Raw genomic sequence first — 24,680 nt, forward strand, 5'->3', positions numbered from 1 at the left:
GACGTCTGCGCCGAGCAGTGCCATAGGCACGTCGGCAGTCACGAACGACCATCGGAAAACCTGCCCTCCGAACCGCAGAGAAAGGCAGCGTTTTCCGTACGTGCGAATGGACGTACCGTTGGCAGCAAGCAGCGCCGGGCCCTGGCCCGCGGACTGCTTGTCGGACGTACCGGCGGGAACGACACTCACCTGTGCTCCCATGTCGCACAGGTAACGGCGCCCGGATAAGGTGTCCGTTATGTACAGGAGGCTGTTTAATCGGCCGGCGCTCAGTGCCACTACCAAGGGCTGGCCCGGGCATTTCCCGACCTGCCGAATGAGCACGGCGGGCAACATTGCCGAGCCTCGTGGCCGAACCTAGCGTGGAAATGGCACCAGGTTTGCGGCGAAGCCGGAGGCCGCGGTTTCCACGGTGGTGGTGGGCGAGGCGTGGCGGCCTCGCCCACCACCACCGCGTAGGGGTGGGCACCCGCAGGAGGTTCAGCGGCTACGTGGTGCGTCGCGTAGTAGGGGTGGGCACCCGCAGCAGTTTCGGGCTCGGGAGCCGCTACGGCCGCACCAAAACTCGCCTGCGTGTCCAAAGCCACGTAGAACTTGTCGGCCTCGGCCGCGAGCGCTCGGGGTTCCGTTGTCGCAGAACCGGCCAACGCGAGGCGTACTCGTGCCGGCAGCTGGCGTCGAAATAACGCCGGAATAGAGCGTTCGGGGTTTCGTCGCCCATGAGCGACAGCATATGGTCCGTTCGGACCGACGGTCGCGTGTCACCGAGCTCAGGGAGGTCCAAGAGGCGATCGGCCCGTGCGTCCACCGTGAGGCCGAACGTGGCGAGGAGGAGACGCTTGATCGCCTCGTACCTGTCATCGGCCAGTGGGTTCCTCAGGACCGACACAACGCGGGCGGCCGTGCCGGCCCCGAGGGAGGCGACCACGTGGCAGTAGCGTGTCTCGTCCGCCGTGATGCCTCGAAGCCTGGACTGGGCTTCGGCCTGCAGGAACCAGATCTCCGCCTGAGCTTCCCAGAACTCGGGGAGCTTTATCGCTACCGCGTTGGTTGCCATCGCTGTGGCGGGTTCGGGTGGTCAGTGACGACTGATCAGAACGTCGGAGGTCACCAATGAAGCGCGGTGTTACGCGTGCTGCTTGTAAGCAAGGAGGAAGCGGACAACGCGGTAAGTTGTAAGAGTCTTTATTCAAGAGCTCCACTGTAACACTGGAGCGTTCCGGGCTGCGCGCCCGGTTTATATCCCGCGGCCACGCCTACCCCTCGGGCGTGGCCGCCGCCCACTTGGCGCGCGGAATGATGTCATCACGCCAGTGAGCTTTCGTGTCCGCCACAATGGACGGATTTAGACGAAGTTTGGTGAACAGGTTAGGTGTGGGACAAGACTAATTGATTCGATTTTGGTGAAAATTTGGCTTCCGGATACTATACAAAAAATTTTAAGTGATTGTTTCCTTCAGGGTCCATGTGTTCTATTGGGTCCTCGGGCTCTTTCACGTCCTCGGGGACATTTGAGTCATCGGGGTCTCATGGGTCTTTTGACGATAGTGAACACAGCAATGTCAAAATATTGGCCTTTTTAACCTTACTCAACTCGTCCTTATGAAGGGGTACAGACATCAGTCATCTGTACAAACACACATTGTGCTTTATATGGCATAAATTTTTATATGATGGTAAATTTACAAGGGTAAATCAAAAAGTAAAGGCAATATGTGTGGAAAGCTAACACCCAATAAATTGCCAATAAATTGCCCAAATCCTATCAAGCATATACAGTATACAGTATACAATATATAAATATATATATATATGTACAGTCACGTGAAAAAGTAAGTACACCCCATGTAAAGTTTTGACTTTTTCAACATATTTCAACATACAGCTATTTGATCTTCATTTCAATAATATTGATAGATAAAGGTGATATAATATAATAAATATCATGAAACATTTACATTTTGTAGTCCATTGTATAATTTAAATAAACATAAATGCAAATTTCGCATGTGGAAAAAGTAAGTTTTGAATTCGGATTACCTTTTTTTGATACGCACTGCATATATATATATGTATTTGTACATACAGTCGTGGCCAAAAATATTGGCACCCTTGCACTTTTTTCAAATAAATCAAAATATTCTCTAAAAATAAGTTGAAATTGCCAAAAGTATTTCGTCTCCACAATTCTTTATTTCACTGTAATATTACAGAATCTTTGTTTTCGATTCAGAACTTAATATATTCTTTTAAATCAGAAAATAAAAAGAAATGGCATTGACAAAATTATTGACACCCTCAACTTCATATTTGGTAGCACGGCCTTTGGACAAAATAACTGCAGTCATGCGCTTCCTGGAGCCATGAATGAACTTCCTTCACCTCTCTACTGGCAGTTTGGCCCACTCTTCTTGTGCAAACTGCTCCAGTTCTCCCAGATTTGAAGGGTGCCTTCTCCCAACTGCTGTTTTCAGATCTCCCCACAGGTGTTCAATGCAATTTAGATCTGGACACATTGCTGGCCACTTCAGAACAGTCCAGCGTTTTGTCTTGAACCATTCCTGGGTGTTTTTTTTAAGTGTGTTTGGGGTCACTGTCCTGTTGCACTGTCCCATGCGCTTCGACGGAGACCCAGCTTTCTGACACTGGGTTGAACATTGCGCTCCAAAATGCCTTATTTATCTCCTAATTTCATGATGCCATGCATACATTCAAGGCACCCAGTGCCAGAGGCAGCACAGCAACCCCAAAACATCACTGAACCTCCTCCATGTTTGACTGCAGGGAAAGTGTTTTTTCCTTTGAAAGCTTCATTTTGTTTTCTGCAAACATGAAGGTGATGTGCTTTAAAAAAGAAAGCTCTAATTTGGTCTCATCTGTCGACAGGACATTCTCCCAGGAAGATTTTGGCTTGTTCATGTGTGTTTTGGGAAACTCCAGTCGGGCTTTCTTACGTCTCTCTCTCTCAGCAGTGGAGTCCTCCTGGGTCTCCTTCGATAGAACTATCCTTTCATTGAGTTGTTTGTTTGATTGTTTTGTTTGTTTTGTTTTGTTCATTGTTTCATTGAGGAACTGAAGTTACAGATTCGGATGACACGGAGGTGGTTTCGGTATTCTGTTAGCCAATTGATTAATTATTTAATTTTTTATGATTATTATTTATTTATTTTCATGATTAATCATTCATTTTTTTTCTTTCTAATCTGGGCAATATCTCAGGCACCATTTGAGCTATGAAGATGATATTTGGACATCACAGTGATCAAGTGATTTGGCTATAAAGGTTATTTTTTATTTATTGATTAATCAATTAATTATTTGCATGATTAATCAAATAAGCCATTATTTATTTAATTTTCCGATTGATTAATTATTTAATTCATTTTCAAAACCTTACAGCTTCGTATGAAACACTGGTGGTTTCATTATGCTATTAGCCAATTGATTTATTGATTTATTTTAATTATGCTGATGAAACACTGATTGTTTAATATGCTATTAGCCAATTGATTATTGATTTATTTTAATTAAGCAAAAAATCAATGAATTATTGTGCACCTCTCCCATTGTTGGGCATCAAAAGCGCATGGCATATACTATGGGGTTTTAGAGGGTCTTAGGATTCTAGGGAGTCAGGGATCTCAAGGGTCTTAAAGTGCCTTCGTATTCTAAAGGGTATTAGCAGTTTTATGGGTCTTAAAGGGTCTCAATGGGTCTAAAGGTACATAGGGATCTAATGTAATTAATACACCTACTTACATTCTTTGCGGACTAACAGACAAACAAACAGATAGACAGACAAACGGAACCAAATGCAATACCCTCTCCTCTGGCGTCGGTACTTAGAGTTACCCCACGCAGTGTTCAAGTGTATATACTTCAATTAGATAAAATAATGATTTTAATGGTCGTTTTAAAAAAAATTCCAGAAGTTTACCACCATTGAAGCAGTCTTACACACCACCTTATTTAACATGTGCAAGTCTAAGTAGGTGGATGAGGTAGAGTGAGAGGCGGCATTACCTGTAATTTGCCTGTCCTGCCTCAATCTCTCGCAATCTCTTTAAATTAAAGATCTGTCTAACTAAGTTAAAGTCCAGGACTCACGCCCAAAGAACGGTTGTGGGATTCAAACCCACAACATTGTAGTGAAGAACTCAATCTTTAAACACTCACCCCAATGCTAGTCACTACAATTTTGAAATTTGTTTCAACAATAATATCCCTTCGATTCCTTAAATAAAGGATAAAAAGATGGGATTCAAACTCAAAACCCTAAACAATCAGAAGAGTGTTTAACCCACTTCACCAACCTACTCGTTCTGCAAATTAAATAATTTTAACAATAAAACACTTTAATTAAGGATTAAAACATGGGATATTAACTTACTGTCCTCACCACTCAGAGCAGATCAGTTTAACCTAACCCACTGAACCAATAAGCTCAGTGGTGAAATTAAAATAATTTAAACAATCAAGTATTTAATAACCCTTAAAAGTTAAATGATGGGTTAAATGACAGGAATTAAACATACAGCGCTCACATCCCCCAACAACCCCGTCACATCAACTTTCAACTCCATCACATCTTCTTCTCCTCTTCCCTGTATAACGGATGAGGTCCGATGGCACCAAGCTCCTGCGCTGCCATACCATGATCCCTCTATCCTCAGTGAACTCTCTGGACTCTCCAACCACCAATCTTCACACAATCCTCACATCTCAACTGTGGTCCACCTCTTTTCCTCCTCCATTGTTCCCTCGACCTATCTACTCTCCTTGCCACTCTCTCTTCCCCCATCGGCACCAAGTGTCCAGGCCATCTCAGCCAGCATTTCACCAATCTTCCCGTCAAACTCATCTGCACACAAATATCCTCCCTCAGTTCATCCATCCTCCTTCTATCCACCCTCTTCACTCCCACAATCCTCCTGACCCAGTTGTTCTTGCAAACCTGCGACCTCTGTTGTTGTCTCTCTGTCAGTTCCACCGTTTTCAGGCCGTAAAGGTACGCCGGCGTTACACAAGACATCAGAACCAATCAAATATTTGATATTCTTCAATGATGGGTAAAAAGTATACAATTCAACCATGCAACCTTCAATTCAAGTCTTGAAGACCCCCACCACCCCACCAAATCTCAATCCTTTAGACCTCTCCCCACATCGTCTTTAAATGCCCTTCCCACTCCAAGTCGTCTACTACTACCCCCCAAATCCAAGTTCGCTAATCCCCACCCCTCTACCAAGTCTCTCTACCCTCTCTGCCACCCCACCAAATCTCAATCCTTCAGACCTCTCCCCACATCGTCTTTAAATGCCCTTCCCACTCCAAGTCGTCTACTACCCCCCAATCCAAGTTCGCTAATCCCCACCCCTCTACCAAGTCTCTCTACCCTCTCTGCCATCCCACACTCCAACTATTATTTTTTTTATGTCCTCCCCTCTAACCTCCTTTTTTCTTCAGATACTCAGCTCTTCCCTATCCTCCCACAAACCGCCTCCCTTCCCCCCACTCCAACTCCTCAACTTACCCTCCCAACTCGCTAACCCTCCCCCAATCTCGCTATCCATGTCATTCCACACCCAACCCCATTTCTTCCGGGGTCTTTTTTAAACATGTATGTTCCATTCGTAAGAACAACGTTAACAGTTAATTTTAAAAACAACGCCGAGTTCACAATCTCGCGAGATTCGTTATCTCGCGATTCTTCAGTAAATGTAAAAATATTGAATCGGTAAATAAATGATAAAACACACACACAGTGACATAGGTCGTCATGCGTCATGGGAAAAAATGTATACAACTGGAATTCCTCGGACAAAAACCTTTGGAATGATACAATAACAATATGTGTTTCATAGTTTAAGATAATATGAATGAATGTATAATTATATAATTGGAGAGGATTTTGAATGAATGTATGTAAAATGAATATATAATTCATTCATTTATTCATTCAGTTTAAGATAAAATCGTCTGAAACACAGAGATACCGGTACCGGTATTAGAAGATGAATCGTCCCGAATGAATAATCCCGTGAGGTGAAACCTGATGATACAGTATGTACACATGTTTTATTTTGTTTCATTACAGGGAGCCGTATAATCCTCCCCGGTCTGTTTAATTAATGGAACAGATGCCCAGGGATTGCCCCCGAACGTACCTCAGCTTTTTGAGGGAACATTTCCCGCTTCTAGAGCCGCAGCGCCGCCTGTCGGGCCTGAGGTCCAGAATCCCACTCAGGCCGAGCTTTGATCGGGAAGCTCCAGCAGCTTCGCTTTGATGTGTCCATGTTTGTCATGGTGTCGATCCACGTGTGTCCGTCTCCTCATGTCAACACAGATGCGTAATACCTTTTCAAAAGCATTACATAATGTACCGACTGCTGAGGTGCTCCGCCTCATGCTTTCCATGGCGTCTCCGCCATCTTTGTCGGTGGTACCTATTTTCAACTCTGTCCGCCTTCTTCATTCATTCTCTGCTATCAATCTCTTCTCAAAGTGTGAGCAAAGCAATTTTTTTCTTTCTCTTCCTAATTGTTTCAATCACAAAGCTCAGCGAGCCTGGTGCTGGCTTAAGATCTTCGGGTCTTGAGTTTGAGGCCCTGTCGTGTCGTTGAAGTAACACCAGGAGGGTTCATTTAGCCTGTCGTCTTTCCGGGGTCGGCAAAATGAGCACCGGCTTACTGGTTACAGGGGGCACTGCATCAGCCGCACGACTGCACCCACAGAAAATGATGCAGCCACATCAGAAACACCAACCGAGCTCCCCGACCAGGTCACCAGTGCAGCTCTCCACCTGTTACAGGTCATGTTTATGTTGATGTCCATGTTCATCCACATATAATCACATCCTACATGTCGTTATCCAAATCCCAAATTGCTTTCGTTCACGTGATGCAAGAAGCATTTGCGTGCAACTTCGAAGCTTCTCGATTCACAGATATTACATTACCTGCGATAAATCCTTTTCCAATCGAAAACACACTTTAGGGCCATTGTAAGTGACCTCATTCTTAATTGTGTTTTGTGAGATAAACTTCATTTGGAAGCTTCTAGGTTTGTTTTGCGTGGGGTTTAAACAGCAGCCCTTAGCCAATAGGATTTCGAGCTGATACTTCTTTGTGCTTCTAAGGTATAAAGGCTCTCACAGGTGTCTCCAGATCTGATACTGTCTTTCAGGGATTTCAAAACTCAGAAATTCTTTGAGAAACAGAGGAGACTACAAAAGCTATGGAGGCTCAGGGGAAATTTGGCCCCGGTCTGCGGAGACCTCATTTGGTGGATTCGTCTCGCCATTGCTCAGATGAGTTTGTAACTTCTGCCATTCAATACTTCCCCCTCTTATAAATTATATATTTGAAGAGGCATCCATATTTAATCAGACTTTTGACGAAATCGCCCCTCGCGACTTTCCAAATGCCCTTCAAGTAATGATTTTGGTGTATATGACACAGAGGGAGAGGGTGTGCATGGCCAGGTGTTCTATTCACCACCCCCACCTTTTTCTCCAAGGAAAAATGACCAAAACCAAGAAAAACTATAAAGAGCAATCAAAGATTTGAGACCCTCAGCAAGACCTGTTTTGTCTGGTTTTATAGTACGTATTTTATAGACAGACTCACATTCTAATTGTACATACTTTAGAGAGGTACTCGGTATAAGCTTGGTGTTGGCTGGCTTGATGTTTTTTTGAGTGTGTTAAGTTTTAACCATTGTCACGCCAATGAAATAACACCAGGTGGGTTGACTCGACCTGTCATCCTTTCAAAGTCGAAAAAAGGTTAACGTGCAATACTGGCTACCACCTGGTGGCATTTGTGGCCTAGGTTAGCCCATTCTGTGCAGACAAACAGATAGGCCTAGTTGCAAAGTAAAAAGACGCATATGGGGAAGATATGAATGAGATGGTGGTGAACAGCTGTTTTAAAGACCTGGAGGGAAGAGTGGGATTGAAGAGGGTGAGGGAGTTTGGGAGAAGATAGTGTGGGATAGGAAGGTGTGGCCTTAAAGTGTCGTTTAGAGTTCATTTGTCAAATTCACAACTTTTGCCATTTAAATTCTGGTCCTTTTGTATCAACTTAATGATTTTTAGCTGAACGTTTCATTCAGATGGGAAGAGATTCATTTTTGAAGTTTATAAAGGACCCTGTTTCAATAAATCATGCATTTTACTTTAGCAATACAATTTTGTGTCATCATCTACATCTCGTTTTAGAACTTAAACTCTCAATTTTCTGGACCTCACACTTCAGGCACTCCCAGTAAATGGTCTTTCCCATCCTCTTCTCCCATTTAGGAACATCTTCCTTTGTATACAAATACTCCAAATATCTTCCTGAGAGACTCTTCAGAAGGACTGGAAAAGGAGGTAAGAAAATCAACAATTACTGGGAGCATGAAAGCAGAGATATCCAGACAAACACCGAGAGACAATAGAAAGATAGCAGGTAGGTTTGGAAAACGACAGGCAGTCCACCACCCTCAAATGACTGGAGGGAGGGAAGAGCAAGATGGCACAGACACTCGGAAGTGCAATAACACAGGACAGTGGAAAGGGCATGGGGGACAACAACAGCAAGGACATAACAGAGGAACACTTTGAGGAAAATGGTCAATGAGAACAAAGGAAGGGACAGGAGGGCATAGGGGGTGATCAATCTGGATAAAAGCTCAAATACAGCAAGAAGAAGAAGCAGGGAATACCAGGGACAAAATATAAATGATGGGGGATTACCTGAGGATGAGGTGAACCGCTAAATCTTGAAGCCCTGGATGGAAGAATGGGATTTAATAGACTGAGGAAGTCGGTTTCACAGGTGAGGAAAAAGAGGAACAAAATGGGTGAAGGTGAGGAATGCACCTGGATTTTGGGAGTTTCATCAGTAAGTGGGTCACTGACAGATTGTGTGCACCGTGCTTGAACACGAGGAGAAAAAAGGGGGGAGAGCATGGAAAGGGCAGATGCTGAAAGACCAGAAAGGAAGTGATAGAAGACAGAGGCCACCGACCTGTCTGTGATACGTGAGTAACAGGGCCAGAGGTTGAGCTTCATCACGGGATATTCCAACGATTTTGTGGGCCTTGCCTTCCAATGGCTATGTCAAGAATTGGGAAATCAATAATTACATACAAAGACAGGAAACAGATAACCAAATTAACAATGTTTTATTAGAACGAATTCACAAGCATTGCGTTTTTAAGGTCGAGAATACAACGACAGACAGGCCAAATAATTGCATGGACAAGATTAGAAATGGGAATAACATTGCTATGGTTCTAGTATCGAATGACAATGGAAGCCAGTTTTGTGTTCTAAATGAAAGACGGGATTAAACAAACAAAGGAGAAAAATACACATCGACAAAGAAAGACAAAGGACAATGAAAGACAGAAACAAACAAAGATAATGAAACCAAACCGCATAATGTAGACACAGCAATGAACGCGAGCAAATACCGTTTCAGAAATGACAAAAAAAAGCAGGTCGCAGGGAAAAATAAGAAAATAATACTTATATTTAAAGGACATGACTAATACAATTCAGCACTTAATGCAAACAAAACATGTTGCTCAAGACTAAAGGTAGTGTAAACGGAAGTTTATTAAACCTTATTTCATATCCCATGAAATTTATATTTTACTACATCTGCCTGACATCGGATTAAAGGATAAGAGAGATGATCAGTGCTCGGCCTTACATTATGGCCAGGCATATTGAAACTCTTCATCCGGACCGACAAATCATTGTAATCTTTTGGACATCGTGAGAAGTCTGGTGGTATCGTCGTGAAAATTCCATAATTTTGAGAAATACCTTGAATTTTTATATTAGTCCCATTTTTTTTTTAATTCATGATTTTTCCCGTTTGATATCAATAAAATTCCTGTGCTTTTTCAGAAGGTTGAACAATTTATTTGGTTGCCATAACCCATCTGACTCAACTTTCTTTAGAGATCCACCGCATTGTTAACAGACCGTTTTGATTCTCAGCAAAGGACATAACCACACGGCGCTCAAAATAATCAATAACCTATCGATAACCAGTCGCTCACAGGGTCCAGCTTTTCAAGGGAATCTCATTTTGAGGAGGAGGTGGTGGGGGGGGGGGGGGGGGGGAAGTTTAAATGAAAACAATTTACATCCGATATATCGAGCATTCCGATTGATATGGCAACGGAACCCTGAGGGTTCTTCATCAATTGCACAGAAGTCTTGTAATGTTGTGTACAAATTTAAAGGATTGCCATGATAGTGTGCTTATGTGACTTGTAATGTTTAAAAGCAACAAGAGCGTCGGACCCTATAAATTTGGTGATTTCACCAAAGTTAAAGAAACTCATTTGTGCAATGGAAAAAGTAAATAAACAAATAAACCTGATCGAGGGAAGTTAGAAGAAGAAATAGAACATCCTATAAGATAGATAGATGACAAAACGAGCAAGAGCGCTGGAAAGTGTGAGCGAAGGGATGAAGGCAAAACTGTACGGATAATGAGACAGGTGCAATGGCCACAGAGAGAAAGGTTGTTGTTTTGTTTTTTTAACTACAGCAAAGCCAACTATGTAATGAAAGGCACAGCTGATTATATTTCGAAGAAGTACAGGTAAGTGTATAATTACACATGTAAGCTTGCTATCTTTTTTGTTTGACCTTTAGTTGCAATGTTTGCAGAGCTCTCTCACCAAGCCACAACGTTTCAAACTAGATGTACAGGGAGGGCATTCCAAATAATCGCTCTGGACAGGTGTGCAATCCTTCCCCACCAGTTATGGGCGAAATGGGTAATCATGAAAAGGAAGTTTTTATTCAGTGCAGATTTGTCTGCAAGTTTCTTTTTCAAAGACGCATATGTATATCATAAGTAGCAAACATATTGGGACAGCGTGATATATTGAAAACAACCCCCCAAAAGACTCCAGCTCTATAAAGGTGCCTTATTGTGGCATTTTGCACAAAACTGTTCTACCGGCTTAGATCCAATTCGACGGTTGGGATTTGGCAAGGTATGTTGCTATGCTGGTGGATGCGAAGCTACTGTGTCTGGTTAATGCTCATCTGCTAAGGAACTAGTTGGACAACGACAGCATTAATAGCCATGACAAAATCCTAATCAAACTGCTGCCGGAGGTCCAAATGAATGGAGTGCAATCCTACACTAAATCTGCACTTGCTGTGAAGGAGGAATGGTGAAATGTTAGGGCATTTCACCAAAACTTGGTTAAAATAAAAACAATGCCTCGATGGTGGCACCCAATTTTAAACAGCGACATGGTTGCAAAGCAATAACCATGCGTATTTCCATACTTTTGGTAATGCAGTGTACTTTGGATGTGCATTCTTAGGGACATTGTTGGAGGTAAATTTAAAAACGGATGAAGTGCTGGTAAGACGTTGTCCTCACCTGAACATCTCCAGAAAAATAAAGGTCAGGCAGAACAAAAGCTAAAGTGCTCGTTACCCTTCATACAGCACAAATAATCACTGGGGTTACATCACAATGTTCGAGAAATCTTTGCACCGTTGTGGTTTGGAGATGCATTTCTCGGCAGAGGCAGTGGAGCTTTGGGAAATCAACCCAAGAAACCAGGAACATCAACTCCATTGTAGAAAAATCCATCGACTCGATTTGATGGAATCTACCTTCCTCATTCATGGACTGGCGAGAAAGTCTGTAGCTATTGACCTGCACTAGTTAACCGTTTGTCAAAAAGACAAAAAAACCCTGCTTTGATGGCTAACACACCAATCAATTAGTGTTAACCAGATACGTCATTCAAGAACCCATCCCCAAAACACAACAAAGTCTCTTATTTTTACTCTCGACTTGCCAATTCAGTTAGGACCTCTGGACCACACAACTGTATCACACCTCTATCTCCATGCAAGACGAATCGTGGAAGTCCACTGAGGAATATTGAAGAAGACCAAACAAATTGTTATGGGGAAAAAATCCACTTGTTCGTGTATTTCGATTTTCGCAAGATTTGTAAATTTAAAGATAAATGCTGTACGATTTGCATATGACGTCGAGTCCGATCTGCTTATACACCATTGTCGTTGGACGGGTGAGAATGGAATGCTGTAGGATAACTCAGCAATGAAAACCTCCAATAAATCAAACTTAAATTTTAAGGTAACAGAGATTTGTTACGCGCTCGTTCCAATGCAAACATTTGATATACAGTAGTTGCAATGCAAAAAAAAAAAAAATGGTGGTGGTGTATATATATACACATACTTGATACATGGCAGTTCTGATTTGGTTATACAATATTTGATATACGAGATATGCAATTCACATAATTAGGCCTACCTTCCTCGGAGGCTGTTGAGCCGACCTGATGAAGACCCACTCTTTCAGGATGACATCATGAGGCTGCCCTGCGGCCCCGATACCCATTGGAAAACTCTGATTCCACAAACGCATTTTCACATGGAGATTTGTTATGCATTACAGAGTATATAAACAAAACAAAATATAATATTCAAAGAAAGGCCGAGGCAGATAAAATACACTTAAGTTAGCTTGAGTACTTGTAAAAACATGTACATTCCAATAATTGTGATACTTTTAAAGCATATGCATTCCACCATTACAGTGTTATTGAAACATACTGTATCTGTGGTGCAAAATATCTAAGCAAAGAAGAGCCAAGTTTACAGCGACACAACCAACTTTTGGCATCCACGGCGCCTAAAAGGAACCATGAGAGCGAAGCAACGTGAATCAGAATATCCAAAGCAAACAGCAACAAAGAAGAAAAAAGTAATTGAAATACAGGAAACAAAATCCTATACTATATACTCTGTTAATCAAAATACAAATTAAGACATATTTCAGGCCATGGAAGGTCCTCCATTTCACATTGGCATTGCAAACTCAAGTTCTGGAGATCACATCGCCAGTACTATGGTGTAATGCGGTTGCTAACTGCATGTATGGGTACAAGTTGCAATTAACCACGAAACATATGCCAAGTCTCCACTAACTAGCATGCTCATGCCGTGCCTGTGCACCTTGTTGACAGGTGATGTTCCACTTGCTGACGCGCATGGCGATTTGGAGCCGAGCAATGAAAAATTAGGCACACAGGCCTCTCCTGCTCACACAAGTAGGTAGGTGTTACAAATGGCTGGCAAGTTCTCCAAACTTCCCAGTGTGCGTTAAGAGTGCAAAATTCTTGGAATAAAGTTTGCACACACTATACATACGTACATAGGTGCTGATTCACAAAATGTGAATAATTTTATAAGCAAATAGAGTATGGAAATTCCATTTGCAGCAGTGTATGGACTATGATTAAATGACTATTTGACAGTATACGGTTATCCCATAAATTCTAATGAGTTGCATGCTTTTCTATGACTTGAACTGTGTTTGTTGGCCATGACGATGTTGTATGGGTGTGTTTTTCAAAGGAAGGTGTTAAACAGGTATTATTTGTTATAATGATACAAGCCTTGCCCATGTAGGTCTGTCAGTAAAATGCGGTATAGGTGGAAACAAGACGATTTCGGGGTTTTCACCTGGTTACTGGAAATAGCTCAGCACAGGTAAGACGCCACACACCTGTCTTATTGGAGATTTAAGGCATCAATGTCCACTAATGGCATTAATATAACCTTTTCCCTAGACTTGTGGTGACTGCTTTTTGAATTTGGTGAAATGTAGTTGTTGCAAAGTTGTTGTATATTAAATATGGGGGAAATACTCCGGCATGATTTCCCCTTCTGGACTCATAATTCTAAGGCGCATGAAATCCCCATAGGTCTATCAACACTAACGTTTCCAGATTCACCCGAGTCAGGATGTGCAATCGGAAGCACTCGATACCACCTTGCGTGGTCATTACATTTCATCGCGTTCAAATCTGTGCACCTCATCACTTGAATTGCATCAGGAGGATTTGTCAGCGCGTTTCAAAACCATTTTCCATCAACACGTGCTCCCTCTCCAGCTTAGATTCCCAAACTTCCTCTCCCCCCTGCCACCTCTCCCCACGAAGAATCTCACGGCGCCATTTCAATTTATTGGACCCATGATCGAGTTTACAAGAAATTACCATTGTATTGTTCAATAAAGTGGAGAACAGTGATGCGTATAATTCCATTGTGTGGAGTAGGACATCAGTGCACTTGTATGTGGACAGAAAAACAAATAATGCAGACAGTTAAACAATATTACCGAAATACCAATGGTGTTATCTATTGGAGAGAGAGAGGAGCAAAACAAACAAACAAATAAACAGCAACAAAAAAAGGAAAAACTAAGCTTGAAGAACCAAAAAAAATACGAGGATTAAAACTTGCACGAATGTACAAGCATCACGACCACCTTGACAAGAGTGGCAGCAGCAAGTCTTGGAAACTCCCATGCTGCTCATAACAGCAGCAACGAGTTTGGAAAGCCCTCACACTGCTCTATCATCCTCAGGTGCAAGAGAGTATCCAAGGCCGTAAAGTCCATTGGGGGCAAACTCAAAAGAAGGCGATCCGGCGTCGCTCTCCGATTCCCGGTAGATCCTTCGGCTGACCGAAGGGGAAGTTTGCTCACTTCCATCATCGTCTTCCGCAAGGGTGTAGCCGTTCCGCCGCAGGATCGAGGGCCGGTGGTGAGTACGGTTTGCAGAAGCACCTGGCTCTTCAGTTATGCCTGGCTCGTAACCGAGCGGGACCACGCCGCTGCCAGGCTCATTGCCGATGATCTTGAGACCCCGGAGAAGAGCAACAATAGGGATCGGACAAAGGGCGAAGATGATGAGCAGTGCACAGACAGCCAGGGCCCAGCTTGGGTATGGAAGGTCAATTTCCTTTGCCTATTGGATAAATATGGAGGACAAAAGTAATTGGTGCATAGAGACATGGACAAAATGAGAACATTTGGAATCGGGAACTTGTGCTATGAAAGAAAGAAAAAACAATCATGGAATGGAGAGATTTGGAAAATAAATCCCAATAACGAAGACATGCTGAGAACTAGGTATTTGTGTGGTGGGAAGATCATTAGGCCGAATGACGGGTTATGAAGATCTGGGAAGCATAACGTTAAAGAAAATAGAAGGTCACCGAGATGATGTGTTACTATGATGGTGGTGGTGGTTCGTGTGCAGCCCGTGGCTGCTTGGCTGCATCAGTGCATCATTGTCTGGAGGTGTAGCTGTGTCCCTGATGCAGTGCCGCGTTACTAGTAAGCTGGTACTCGTCGGAAGGATGACAGGTTGAGTCAACCCACCTGGTATTATTTCAACGGCATGACAGAGGCTCAAACTCAGGACCCGAAGATCTAAAGCTAGCCACCTTAACCGCTATGACAACACCAGGCTTACAGATATTACTGTAATACTTTTATAGAATGCCATAAAAGGTGCAAGGCCATAAAAGGTGCACCATCCGCCAAGGCAATTTGTTCAGATGGATCCCTTCTCGTTTTTGCTGATGCTTTGCCAAAGGGTCTCCTCAAGCTTACTGCACAGCAAAGTTAATGTCACATGGGATTCTCCGAGTACGAATAACTTGCTTTTCTCGAAAGTCGCTTTTTCATCGGCAGCGAGGGGGGACACCGAATGTATCCCTTGGGTTTTATGACGTCATCTATTTTTTAAATTACAATTTTAATAAAAGGACTTACTGAATGAAGAATGCATGCCCCCCCCCCGGGTGTGGGCAAGTCAGAATTTGTCCTTTCTTCTTATTTTTTTTTTACGTTGTGTTCACTTTCAGTCCATCAATGAATAAATAAAGCTACTTTGATGTATGTTAAATAATTTTATTCTGAACGCAGGAATTTTAATGCAGGAACTGATCTCAATGCATTTGAAATTCACTTTTCAAAATGCTGACGATCTGCACCAGCACGTGTTCGTTTCGCTGGTGAATGTGTTATTTTGCTTGGGAGTCGCCATACTATAGAGGAAGCACCTCAATGTATGGCTCGCTCAAGTCTTGCATGACTTTTGTTAAGAGCGAAAAGTTTGAAGGGAACTAGTTTGTTCTATTTGAAGAACTAGTTATTTATTTATTTGAAGATTTTTTTTATTGAATTTATTTTGAATTTATTTATATTGAATTTGAAGAATATTTAAAATAAGAAGTTATTTGAAGGGAACTAGTTTGAAACCTAGAGTTTGTTCGTATGTTTTTAATGGGCATGTCAAGTAGGCAACAATTTATTGGAACGAAAGAACACAACTTACTTACGAGTGATAGTAGATAACTTACTAGTGTCCTGTTCCACGCGGTATAGGTCGGAGTAGACAGACACATCTGAGCCACACTTGCAACCAGCAAGACAGTCATAGTCAGTGGGGAAACATACTTCCACAGGTAGTAGTAGATTTGAGATGGTCGTTTGCCTATCATTTCCTCGATATCATCAATGAACCTGCAAGGAATATGTGGCACATTACAAACAATTGTTACGATTCATCCAATTGATATATAATCTACAAGCATCCTTCTTATACTTCTCCTTATACTCCCCCCCCCCCCCCCCCTTCCCACGACTCCTTCCCCCAAGCCCTCTCCCTCCCACAGATCTCCCGATGCCTCTGTTCTCAAATGTTGTGCTTGTGGGCTTCCCCCTCTCTCCCCATCTTGTCTCTCGCTCCCCTTATTATATGTTTTATGTGTCCGTTTGTTGTTGTTGTTTTTGTGATTAATGTTAGCTCTTTCACGAGCCTCGATCTTGTACACACCAAAAAATTTTAAAATCCTCAAAGGGAAATTTAGTTTATGAATTAGCCTAAGGAAGGTTTTGTGCATGTCCTTGAAACACATGCACAGCACATTCATGTATACTATAATGTCTGTCCTCCATGTGATTTGTGCACAATCTTGACGACTTCAAGCATAATAGATTACTGAGCATAAATGCGCATTCATAATATCAGACGATTCATGATTTGCAGTTATTTTTGTAAGTCACCTATCACACATCTCACCTGTTTGCACCATAAATCCAGCCAATGGCAATGTTTTCCAAGATGACCACAATGATGAGAGGAAGTGTGGCCGAGTAATCGTCAAACATGGAGACAAAGTAGTTCCCAGAGTGCTGCACGAAGACGAGTCCTGACAGAAAGGCGACTGTACACATACCGACTGAGGTTGCATGGGGTGAGAGAAGGAACAGGAAACAAGGTGCAGAAAGTGAAGGTTGCACGTACAGGTCTGTTACATCTGCACATTCAATCATCCGTTTCCACCATTTTCAGACTGTGGAAATTGGAAGCTTTAACAAAACACTGCTAATTTTTTCGTTCGCCGAAGACTTTATGACAATTGCGTGCTATATGCGCTTACCTCTGAAATGTCTCGTCTGAGTTTGCTTCCTCAACTGACTATAAACTTGGCAAACCACATTTCAAAGTTGGCCTCCAAAGCCAGTCGCTGACCGTGTATCCTCCATCACACAAAGTCCTTCCTTGGCACACCTGAACCTCTACCCACCTACAAGGCCTTCATCTGCAGCTTGATGGAGTACTGCTTTCCCCTCTGGGCGGGCGCTCCTGCATCACTCCTTGCTCAGCTTGACGCCATGGAAACCAACGCCTTCAGAATTATTGGAATATCCCACAATGAAGATATGGGCCTATCAGCTCACAGACAGGTCGGTGGTCTCTCAGTCTTCTTCCGGTTCATTTCTGGTCTTGCAACCTCTGCTCTTTCCATGTTTTGTCCACCCCTCCTCAGGTATCTGCAGCGTGCATTCAATCCACCCTCAACCCATCTGGTGAAACTATCTAAATCCAGAATCACTGCTCACCTCCACTCATTCGTTCCTCTTTTTTTTTTCCTGCCTGTGGAACCAACTTTCACATTCTCTTCAATCTCATTCTTCCTTCCAGGTCTTAAAGACAGCTGTTTACCACCATCTCAGATCGTCCCCAGTCTAAAACCGCTTTACAAAAAGTTAAAATAAAGAGCGATCACAAAGATCGTGCAGCCAAGTTGGGGTGTATTACAAAGGTTTTACAGTCATCGCATCATTGAACAAAAACGGCGATGTTGAAAGTTCTCAGCAGGATCCACACTCCATATGCTCGAGTGAGTCGACTTGTATGGATACAGAGGGGGGTGGGAGTTCGCTATATGATGATTCTATCGATAGAACAGCTTTACCGCTATATTCTACCTTCATTACCACCCCTCCCCAACTCCCACCTGACCCCAATGCCTCCGCCTTCCAAATATCCAGTTTTTTCCTCCTCAGAGTTTCCTTCTGTATCCATCTTGTGCAACCCATGCACCCTCTCCTGCCCTCATTGTGCCCCACACCCATTGTTTATCTAAGTCTGCCTCCATCCTGGCCTTCAAACTCTGCTGTTGGTGTCTTTCTTTTTTTTCTCTCTTCTCTTCCTCTTCTTCCGCCTCTTCTTCTTCTTCTTCTTCTTCTTCTTCTTCTTCTTCTTCCTCTCTCTCTCTCTCTCTCTCTCTCTCTCTCTCTATATCTCTCTCTATCTCTCTCTATCTCGTTCCTTTTGTCTGGTTGTGTCCTGATCCGTTCAGTGTACTAATACCAGCTCTTCCACAAGCCTCTGCTATATACAAAAGAAATGTCAGATTGGTGCTTCACAGGCAGGGTTTACATCTAGGAGACAACTGTTGCTCGGATGTATATCAAAGCTGGGTGTCCAGTATGTTAGCATTAGTTGGTGGACATTAAAGACCCCATTCTCATTCTTCCATCCAGGGAAAAGTAGGTGAGCCATCACGGCACCCTGGCCAAATTACTGCTCTCACCAACAGGGCACAGCCACGATCAGCATGTGCTGCATACGAATGAAGAAGAAGAGGTACTATCGGTTGATTATTTTGCTATTTTTAAAAACCAAATATTTTACGAAATTCCTTTGTTCTCCCACTTTCCCTGAAGATGTAGTATTTACCATCTTTGTCGAACATTACATCTACTTGCAATTTTGTAATCATGGAATACGTATGAGAGAGCCACATGTCCATATTAAAATATGCCATTAGATTGGATTGTTCGTTGACCTTCAAGCACACCAAATGATGAGGACCGACACACCAATTGGCTGTTTGATTTCACATAATGTCACAAACAAGCAGTGGCTCTATCTAAAAGGGAGAATTAAGCATTTCTACAAGTCGGTGAAGACGATTAAAAAAAAAAAAAATAAAAAAAACTGGTTTCTCCAAAGGATACCTCCACAGGTATGCTCCCTGTCGCCAGGTGTTTGGCACCTCCACACTCTACTCAACAGCAAACATGAGAAGACAAAACTCCGCCAATTTGCGTTTCTCCTCTCATTTTGCTGGTGTGTCTGAATATACAATTGATAAAATAACGTTTGCTGCCTTTATCAATGTTGCACACCAGGTCAAATGGACTCAAAGGCCTGTAAGCAGAGTATAAATGGAAGCTCGCAATGCGTCAATCAACGCCCCCATCAATATTAGCCTCCGAAGCCTCAGATTCCATGCAGGGTTCGGCGTGATTGAATTGGATGTGACTGTCCACTTAACGCTGCTTGTGTAACGGGCGACCCACCCTGCACATGGCCTCTGCGAGGAGGAGGTGGTGGAATATTTGTTACGAGTTGAGAGCGATCACAAGTGATGGATATTTCTCGGTTCATTTTCAGTCTGAAGGTATAGGGGTATAAAAAGAACCACCTTTAGAGGCCATTTTTCCCCACAGAGCAGGTGTTGGCCTTTTTCGAGCACCGTGGACCCCTTTTTTTGAGGCAATGTTTTATGGCCGGATGCCCTTCCTGCCACCAACACTGTTAGTCGCCTCTTGCCACACACAGGGAATTACCAGTGAACTGGTGCTCAATTTGACGACCTCGGAAGGATGACAGGCTGAATCAACCCTCCTGGCGTTAATTCAGCGATCGACCGGGATTCGAACCCAGGATCCTAGGATCCATAGCATCCCAAGCCGCACCCTAACCGCTAAAACAACACCAGGCTCGAAGGTATAGGGGTATATACAATACATGTTACGTGAGGCAGAATGCCGACTATCTCATGACATGTGGTACCACTACTGTACTTGGTAATCATTTAATTACATGTAGAACTGGTACCAAGAAAACATTTTATAACATTATATTGTTACAAAAATTGTGGAGTTTCATATTATGATTGAATGTTACAATTGATGATGCATATTGATTAGGGCATGAGTAAGATTGATTTGAGTAGTAAAGTCTTTGCCAATTCTGCTTTCCCCAAATTGGACTGAACGCATATTAAAATTGAGGATATTCATGACTTCCTTTGTAAACGCATTTTTTATCATTTGTTTCGGCAAGGGTGATGGACCATTTCCGGTAAGGATGGCCGTGTGATAGTGGTACGGTATATCAAATTCCTCAATGCTTAAATTTGCTGGCTTTCCACACCCACCATCTTGGCCTCATGTACCCTCGTGGCACCCCCCCCCCTCCCCCTCCCCCTCCAACCTCCCACCCAGCTCTTGGACCCCACTGATGCCACCGTCCAACTGTCATTCTGCTCATGTGCCACACTTTAACTATTTGGCTATCCATGTCCCCTGTGATTGAGGACCAGCTGTGTTCTTGTGTGAGGCTCACCTGTAAAAAATTCCTTTCTGATCTTGAACGTGTCCACAGCAGGAGTTATGATTCCTTCCATTGTACCAAACATGCTGCCCAGACCGAGGTTGATGAGCATGAGAAAGAAAAGGACCGACCAAAATGGAGATGCGGGAAACTGGGTCATTGCCTCCGTAAAAGCAATGAACGCGAGTCCTGTACCTTGCATTGCCTGCCACAAAGGAGCGGGAACAGAATACAAGGAAAGAAACTTGTTTTTCAAAGAAGCACAACACAACATGTTTGGCATTCCCAAATAGAAAGGACTTAGTGGGGTCCATATATTGCCGAGGCATAATGATTGCCGAGGATGGCAGCAGAATAATATAATGGGATCTCCATAAATACTACGAGATATAAATATATAAATACTAAGAGATATAAATATATATATAAATACTAAGATATAAATATATATAAATATAAATACTAAGAGATATAAATATAAATACTAAGAGATATAAATATATATATAAATATTAATACTAAGATATAAATATATATATAAATATTAATACTAAGATATAAATATATATACAAATATTAATACTAAGATATAAATATATATATAAATATAAATACTAAGAGATATAAATATATATATATATATATATATATATATATATATATATATATATATATATATATATATATTGTTGCGGATATGGGATTTGGCCTCCATCCATATCCGCTTGTAAATATTCCCCTATTTCCCCAACACTCCCCAACTATCCCCAATCCCCCATTCCCTAGTCCCATTGCCTGTAAATAACACTCTGTAGAACCGACCTTCCCCTTTTTCCCCCATTAAATGTCGTGCCCAGGTCCACCGCATCTCACGTAGACAACTTTCGGACATCTTGCTAGTTATTCTTAGTCTATGTCAGTTAAGGACTCGTTTCCATTAATTCTGACTCTTCGTTGCACCAGAATGTGATTGTATGGCACCAGTAGTGAGTTTAGGACCTCCCCATACCTCCTCCCATCTTCCCCATGAAACAACAACAACAACTACCACAACAGCGCGCGGGGAGTGTGCGTCCTCACTCCGGCTCGGTTAGCCGCCATTACCCATGTGCTCCAGGTTACCTCCAGGTTACGGGGTTACCACGAAGGGGCTGGCTGTCAGCTCCTCGTCAAGGGCGGAGCCCGGTAACCCCCAGCACCCAATAAGAAGCGGCGGGCCGATTCCATCTGGGGCGGAGCTAACGAGCCGAGGGCGTGTCACTCCCCGCCGGATATACGCAGCGACTTACCGGACGTGACGTCAGATGCGCCTCAGCCACGAAGGAGAAACAGACGCCACCTCCAGCGCGACGAGACCTCCCGCATCTCTGGACCGGACCGGGTCGATTCTGCCCCTGCGCCAAGGTGCACCTTGAGCCTCGACTACCTGCCCTTCCTTGCCATCAATCCCCGTGTGAGTCAGTCTTGTCCCGTTTATCTGTCGTCTGTCGGGGTTACTATAAGACCGTGATTAAGTGCCTACCTTACTATGCTGTCTCTCTTGTCCTTGTAATCTAACGTTCCGCAATATTATAACCTCCTCCGGAGGTCTTGAGAACTGTACCCCTGGTGTCGTGTCATTTTAACCCAGCCGCTGTGTCCTTTCCGTAATTGATTTAGCATAGCGCGACTCGGCCAACATTCGAGCATAATCGGGTAAACTGTGCAGACGCGGTCATACCAAACCGCTCGGTAAACCAACATCCACAACCGCGTCTGTAACATTTTGGTGTCGAGGAGTTGGATTCGGACCTGGGGCTAAATTTATTAGGCCCAAATTTTGGAACACCAATTGTACCATTAGGGTAACAATTGGTGTTGGGAAGTGGAATTCAATCCGGAGCGCGTTTCACGCGCTCGAAATTATAACGGCGAAATTTGATTTTGTTTTACGAAAATAAAAACCCGAATTTTGAAAGTCGCGCTATGGCAGACCAAGACGGCTGGGTTCCGATAGAGGAGAGTGAGGCAGGGTCGATCCAGGACCAAATTGAGGGACATGAGGAGAGCGAAGCAGCGAGGGTAGCAGACGCACAAAATGGCGCCTCGCACATGGCCACGGCGACCGCGCCCGCGACCGTGGTAGCGCCCCTGGTGGATTCGAACCTTTTCCTCCTGCAAATGAGGGCCTTTATGGAACAAATGGGAGACCAAATTGGAGGTTTGAAAAACAGTATAGAAGCTCAGGGTGAGCGATTGGAGGGCAAAATAGGGGTAATGGGAAACGAAATTGGGGTAATGGGAAACGAAATAGGGGTAATGGGAAACGAAATGGGGGTAATGAGGGACGAAGCGAGGGGTGAGGGGTTAGACAAGAAATTTGGGAAGTTAGACAATAATTTTGAGGAGTTAGACAAGAAATTTGGGAAGTTAGACAATAATTTTGAGGGGTTAGACAACGGGATAAAAGAGGTGAGAAATGGGTTAATGGGGTTAGAAAACAGGATGGAAGGCAAATTGAGGGACATGAGGGACCAAGCGGAAAGGGAAGTTAAACAAATGGGGCAGCAGATAGAGGGGGTCAGAATGGGGGTAGAGACCAAACTGGATGCTCACAGGGAGGAAATGGAGCAGATGAGGGTGGCATCTGGGCAGGAGATGCAAGTGATGGGAGAGGAGATCAGAAGAGGAGTGAGTGAGGAGGTCGGAGGAGTGCGCGAGGAGGTGAGGCACTGGAAGGAGCACATGGAGAAGGAGGTGAGAAAGGGGACTGTAAAGTTACAAGGGGGCATAGAGGACCTGACGCAGGAGGTGGAACAGCTGACGGAGGGACAAAAAGGACTAACGGAGCAGGTTCAAAGGAACACTGCGGTATTAGGAGGTTTAAAAGCGACACAAAACGACATAAAAAACGTCTTAATAGCGACAAAGAGGGAATGTCAGATGGTACGTGAGGGACTGACAGCGAGGTTGGACGAGGTGGTAGAGGTAATGGAGACGAAGGACCGGCAGGTGAGGACGCACCTGGAAACGGTCATGGTAGCCTTAGAGGACGAGCTTGAGGAGATGTACCGGGGAATAAAGGAGGTGAAGCAGAAATTAGAAGAAGTGGAAGAAGGGGTGAGCGAAATTAAGAAGCGACGGAGAGGGGATAAGAAAGAGATAAAAGAGGAGATAAAAGAATTGGTCCAAAGTCTGTGTTTGGATCGTGATGATGTGCTCATTAACCGGATGAGGGATTCGCAGGTGATGGAGGAGAAGCGAAGAGGAAGAGGACCCGGTGTAAGTGGTGACCAATATGGTCGTGCGTATGATGCGCCAGGGGATTTAAGAAGCTTGGGGGTCGAGATGGACCCGGGTGTTCGTGAGAGGCCGTTGGTGAAGTGTGCGACAGGTCTGGTGTGCGAAAGAGGAGGTGTGCGAGAAAGTCCGACTCTGGGGTGTGTGAGGAAAAAGTGCGTGCCAAGGAGTGAGGGTGCTGGCGAGAGTGAGTCGGTCGTAGCGCGTGTGCGAGGGAGCACATGGAAGCGCGGTGTGGTAAGTGTTACAGAGGGTGTGACGGGAGAGTGTGCGCAGGAGTGTGCGCGAGAAAGGTGTGTGACGGACAGGTGCATGGGGAAAGAGTGCGCTGTCAAAGGCAAGGAAGAATGCACGCCTGTGGTGAGTGTTACAGAGGGTGTAACGGGAGAGTGTGCGCGAGAAAGGTGTGTAACGGGAGAGTGTGTGCGAGAAAGGTGTGTAACGGACAGGTGCATGGGGAAAGAGTGTGCTGTCAAGAGTAAGGGTGAGTGCGTTGTCAAGAGTGGTGGTGAGAGGAGTGAGAGTGACAAGGAGCGTGAGTGGGAATGCACGCTGGAATTGGTAGTGAGGCACGTGGTTGGGTGTGCGAATGAGAGCACACCTGTGATTGTCACAGAGGAGGTGACCGAGGAGGGGGCGCGAAGAGGTGTGTTGGTGAGGTGTGCGACCAACGAATGTGTGCCAAAGTGTTCGGTGGTCAGGTGTGTGACCAAGGCTGTGAGTGGAATGAGTGTACCGAGGTGTGTAAGGAAAGGTATGAGGAGCATGGAAACGGCTGGATGTGTGAGCAAGGAACGGGCTGCGGGGTGTAAGCATGCAGGTGAGGCATCGAAGGTAACCGG

At 44.0% G+C, this 24,680-nt stretch overlaps 1 protein-coding gene across 4 annotated transcripts in view; it reads right to left on the minus strand.

Annotated features, from left to right (window-relative positions):
* Nucleotides 1-9,154: 9,154 nt before the first annotated feature.
* LOC137431688 (sodium-dependent neutral amino acid transporter B(0)AT2) overlaps nt 9,155-24,680 on the minus strand; it is a 148,924-nt gene continuing 133,398 nt past the window's right edge. For all 4 annotated transcript variants that reach the window (XM_068123308.2, XM_068123309.2, XM_068123307.2 and 1 more), the window contains 4 exons: nt 20,572-20,764; nt 16,948-17,107; nt 16,226-16,388; nt 9,155-14,823 (listed from right to left, as the gene is read on the minus strand). In XM_068123308.2, the coding sequence (XP_067979409.2) occupies nt 14,419-14,823; nt 16,226-16,388; nt 16,948-17,107; nt 20,572-20,764 (921 nt within the window). In that variant the 3' untranslated portion in view covers nt 9,155-14,418. The remainder of the gene's footprint in view (nt 14,824-16,225; nt 16,389-16,947; nt 17,108-20,571; nt 20,765-24,680) is intronic.

Source organism: Myxine glutinosa, chromosome 7 (genome assembly GCF_964187855.1).
Source record: "Myxine glutinosa chromosome 7, kmMyxGlut1.1, whole genome shotgun sequence".
NCBI classification, from domain to species: Eukaryota; Metazoa; Chordata; class Myxini; order Myxiniformes; family Myxinidae; genus Myxine; species Myxine glutinosa.